We start from the raw sequence: 4,446 nt of genomic DNA on the forward strand, positions 1-4,446 counted from the left end.
TAACCACCCTCTGCCTACACGTGTGTGCACACACAATCTCCGAGTCTCAGCACCCTCCAGATACCATTCTGAGATTCCTTATCATGATCTGCAGTTCCTTGGTTTTGTATTTGTTCAGTTGTTGGTAGTCTGCCTCTTTCCCAAGTGAGAAATCTTACCTGTCTTGTTTGCTGCTCCATCTCAATCCCTAGTACCTAAGAGAGTATTTGACTTAATGAATAAGTGTTCATTAAACAATATTTGACATTTGGGCCAGTAGGTGGCATGGGTGCCATGCCAACTGTGTGGTTTGAGTCCTGAACCCGGAGGCTTGAAAATCATTCCAGATGCATCTGTATATGCCCAAAATCCCAAGAGAAGACTGGAGGAGAAGGAATTGTGGCACGGCCATCCCCCTGGGGGCAATTTCTCATTTTCTCTCTGTGTCTCTGTCTGGTGAGTCCATGTGCCCTACAGTCCCCCTTTACCCCCAAATTAATATTTAAATAGCTTCACAGTTCACTAGGATCTTCTTGCTGTTCAGGCAACTTCAGAATATACAAATGTTTCCTTGCTCTGGAAGCCAGACAGAGCAGAAGGTTTTCATAAACAACTGGTTTAACTGCCCGTGGGTTGATTGCAAACACGACGTTTCTTTCCAGACCTGAAAATCGATAGGCACTATCTACTACAATGTGATTGGTCAGAATATCTGATGCATCCTTGATCTGTACTAACAGATCCGATTCATCATCGAGCTGAGACATTCTTCTCCTTCTCATCGCCGTTAGGAGGTTTTCTTTATATTTTTCCACTTCTTGTGCTTTGCTGAAAAGCACGGCAACATCCTTGGGAGAATAACCATTCCTCCAGAGAGAGCGGCATTTCTCCGCTACATAGATCATCATCTCCTCCAAGTCCGAATGATGGGACGTCTCTACGTTGCCTGGGACACCTTGAACCCATCTAGGCTCCTGGAACATCAGCAGGGCCCCCGGGGGGAGGTTAGGAAGAGGGTTTTCTCTGACCTTCCGCAACGTTTTCTGCAGGTAGTCGGCTATCGGATGCGCATAGCGGACCACTGTGGTGAGTGTGTCACTTGGATGCTGGGCTGAGAGAGGGGGGAGGCCGCTGCAGCTCAAGTGATTGGTCTGGAAGTAGTCCAGAAAGACCCAGAGAACTCCTGGGCGATCCTTATTTCTCTCAGTGATGGCTTTTGCTTTCCCGTACCAGTCCCCATCTTCTGTGCGCAGATTCTGAGCCTCATCGATGACAATGTGTTGAATGTTTTCAAAGTCATATTTCATGAAGGTTTTCCGAGTCACTGCCTGGCAGGTGGTTTTCTTGCTGAAAATGGGAGAAACATAGTCATTTATTTTTCTCAAACAGAGAAAACCGATTCTACTCTTAAACTCCCCAGGGCATGGTAAATTCTATATATATGTGTGTGTGTGTGTGTGTATACATATACACACACACATATATATAAATATATATGTTATATATATGTATATACATATATTATACATATATACACACATATACATATATAATTTTATGTTTTTGTCATAGAGTGTATGTGCTCTCTGGAGAGAGACAGAGAGAGAGAGATAAAGAGAGAGAGAAAGTGAAGAATCAACCCCCAGGGGAATAACCATACCACAATCCCTTCTCCATTCTCCCTCTAGGATTTTTGGACATATACACACACACATGCTCAGCATGATTTCCTTTCTTTTTTTTTTTTTTAAAGAATATTTAAAATTTTAACTTCATTTATTTATTTTTATTTGACCAGAGAGGGACAGAGTGAGAGAAAGAAAGAGGGAAAGTGAGAAAGCAAGCTGCCAGGCCTGATATTCAAGCCATGGTCAGCCATGTAGGAGTCCAGTGCCCTTAGCCACCATGCCATCTGCTGGCTTCTACAACATGAATTTTTTTTTCTTCTTTTTTTTGGAGAGGTTTTTGCTATAGGGCACGTGCACTCTCCAGAAAGAGAGACAAAAAGTGAGAAATCACCCCCCGGGGGGGATGGCCACACTGCAATTCCTTCTCCTCCTTTCACCTCTCGGGATCTTGGGCACGCACACACACGCGCCCAGCGTGAGTTTAAGCCACCGAGTCCAGGACTCGAACCATGGTTGACTACATGGGAGTCCAGCGACATAGCCATTACGCCAAATGCTAGTCCCTACAGCATGAATTTTTAAAAAATTTATTTATTCTTTCATGAGAGAGAGGCACCCAGCAGGGTCTTCACAGTATGATCCATCCTAGTCTCAGCCATCCTTAATCACATGGACAGGCTCCTGTGCCTCGTGTGCTCAGGGAGGTCCCAGGACCTGTACCTAGGACCTTTTCCATGTGGGACCAGTTGCAATACTGCTGCACCACTACCTGGCCCCTGCAATATGAATCTTACCAGGTAAACTTCAAACCACACCAGCCAGAGCTGCTCATGAGAAGAAAGTAAATGGCCATGTACCTCACAAACTTCTTCAGGGGCTGGTTTTCACAGACGTAGAGGATATTCTCTGATTGACAGTGAAACACGTTCCTGATCTTCTCCATAATCATAAGAGCCAGGCTGGTCTTCCCAGATCCAGTTAGGCCATGAACAAACAGCTTTCTGGTCTTGTGAAGGTTCCTTGAAAGCAACTCATACTGCTTATCTGTAAGTAGGTTCAAAACCTCAGAGCCCAGCTCATCACTTAAGGATTTGAACCCGAGCAAGACTATCACAAGGGACTGTAACAGAACTTCCATGTTCTGGATGGTAAAATTATAGGACTCAGGGTAAATCTGCAAATCTGGGCCATAAAGAGTGTTTGCTGTTTTATCAGGATTCAAAAAGGGAGTGACACATAATCTCCCAGTGTAGCCTCCCATGTTCACCAAGCTCTCCTTCAGGGAATGGGCCACTATCATAGAGTAGCCCTTGCACCCCACGTCCCACTTGCTGAAGATGGTGTAGAGGATCAGGGTGTTGTTCTGGGAAATTAGAAGAGCATCACAGATGACTCCCTCCTTCTCCTTCAGGCCTAAGTCCACAGCCCAGCTTTGAGAAAAAATCAATATTCCTTGAGAGACAGAGCGCATTTCCGTATTTATTAAGTCTCGGAGTCCTTTATGTTGTAAGAAGAGTTCTTTGTAGAGGCTCTCCGGCTTATATACCACTCTGTCTGGTAATACTAGTCAGGGAAAGAATTGGAATAAATTAGAAAATCCCAAGGAGGGTTGTAGTTATCTTTATATATAGTAGATTCAATCAACATGTGGACCCTCCCATACATCAACACCATATTATATATTAGCAACAAAAAGAGAAAGCAATTCTTTCTTTCTTTTTTTAACACTTGTTTATTTATCTATTTATTTGTTGTGATTATTTTTTAAAGCGATACGGAAGTCTTTAGTCTTTTTCATAGGAATGAACTATCAACATGTTCTAAAGCAACCAGCAATGACAAATTACCTGGAAAGTAATGATTCTGCTGTTCTTTCAGGCATCCCAAAGCCTTATGAATGCACACAGTCCTGCTGCGAGGCGTGCCAGATGACATACTCAGTGCAAGGACCATCTCTGAATTCCTAGAAAGATCTTAGGAAACAAGAACCAAGAATTTAAAATGCAAAAAGGCACGAAATCTTTTTTTTTCTTTCTTCCTATTAGAGGGCAGTGCACTTGTCAGAGAGACACAGAGAGGGGGAGATGGTCACACCATGTCCGCCACAATCCCCTCCCCTCCATTTCTCCCTTCTTTCAGGATTTTGGGCACACATGCACATGTGCCTGGCGTTATTTCTCAAACTGCCAGGGCCAGGACTCAAGCCAAAGAGTTGGCCATATGGGATGCGGTGCCTAATCTACCACACTTTGGTAGCTCAATGTAACACAGTCTTTTACTTAGACTTGCAACTCAGAGCCACAGCTCACAGATATTTGTGTTTATATCCTAGGTCAGCTCAGAAAACTACTGAGGTTCAGGGAGGAAAAATCTAGTGTGGAGCAACAGTTTTTTTATTTTACTATATTGAAACAAAAGATTTTATGGTTTGGAGATGTTTTGTTTCTAATTTTTACAAGTATATAGGTTTTTTTTAAATTAATTTCACATTTTACATAAAGTACCCATCATGATGTATACCATACACACACACAACACACACACATACACACACATATTTCAACAGAGAACTTTACTTTTTTTGGTCTGTTAAATGTTTCTTCCCTTTTCACCTCACACCTAATTTCTACTACCCACTCCCTACCATCCATTCATCTCCCTATGAATTTTATTATATTGAAAAAAAAGTTTTTACAGTTTTAGAATGCTATTTTCTTTTTTAAATTATTATTTATTTAATTTTATTTATTCATTTATTTTAATTTGATCAGAGAGAAACATAGAGAGAGAGAGAGAGAGAGAGGGACAGGGAGAAAGGAAGCCGCCAGGTCAGCGACTC

The 4,446-nt window shown here is 42.4% G+C and overlaps 1 protein-coding gene across 2 annotated transcripts in view; it reads right to left on the reverse strand.

Moving 5' to 3' along the window:
* Positions 1-362: 362 nt before the first annotated feature.
* SLFN5 (schlafen family member 5) overlaps positions 363-4,446 on the reverse strand; it is a 10,365-nt gene continuing 6,281 nt past the window's right edge. For both annotated transcript variants that reach the window (XM_006154423.3, XM_014590140.2), the window contains exons 3-5: positions 3,455-3,580; positions 2,465-3,170; positions 363-1,326 (exon numbers count right to left, since the gene is read on the reverse strand). In XM_006154423.3, coding sequence (XP_006154485.2) covers positions 492-1,326; positions 2,465-3,170; positions 3,455-3,580 — 1,667 coding nt within the window. In that variant the 3' untranslated portion in view covers positions 363-491. The remainder of the gene's footprint in view (positions 1,327-2,464; positions 3,171-3,454; positions 3,581-4,446) is intronic.

The sequence above is a fragment of the Tupaia chinensis genome, unplaced genomic scaffold (genome assembly GCF_000334495.1).
Source record: "Tupaia chinensis unplaced genomic scaffold, TupChi_1.0 Scaffold000407_4, whole genome shotgun sequence".
In the NCBI taxonomy this organism is placed as follows: domain Eukaryota; kingdom Metazoa; phylum Chordata; class Mammalia; order Scandentia; family Tupaiidae; genus Tupaia; species Tupaia belangeri.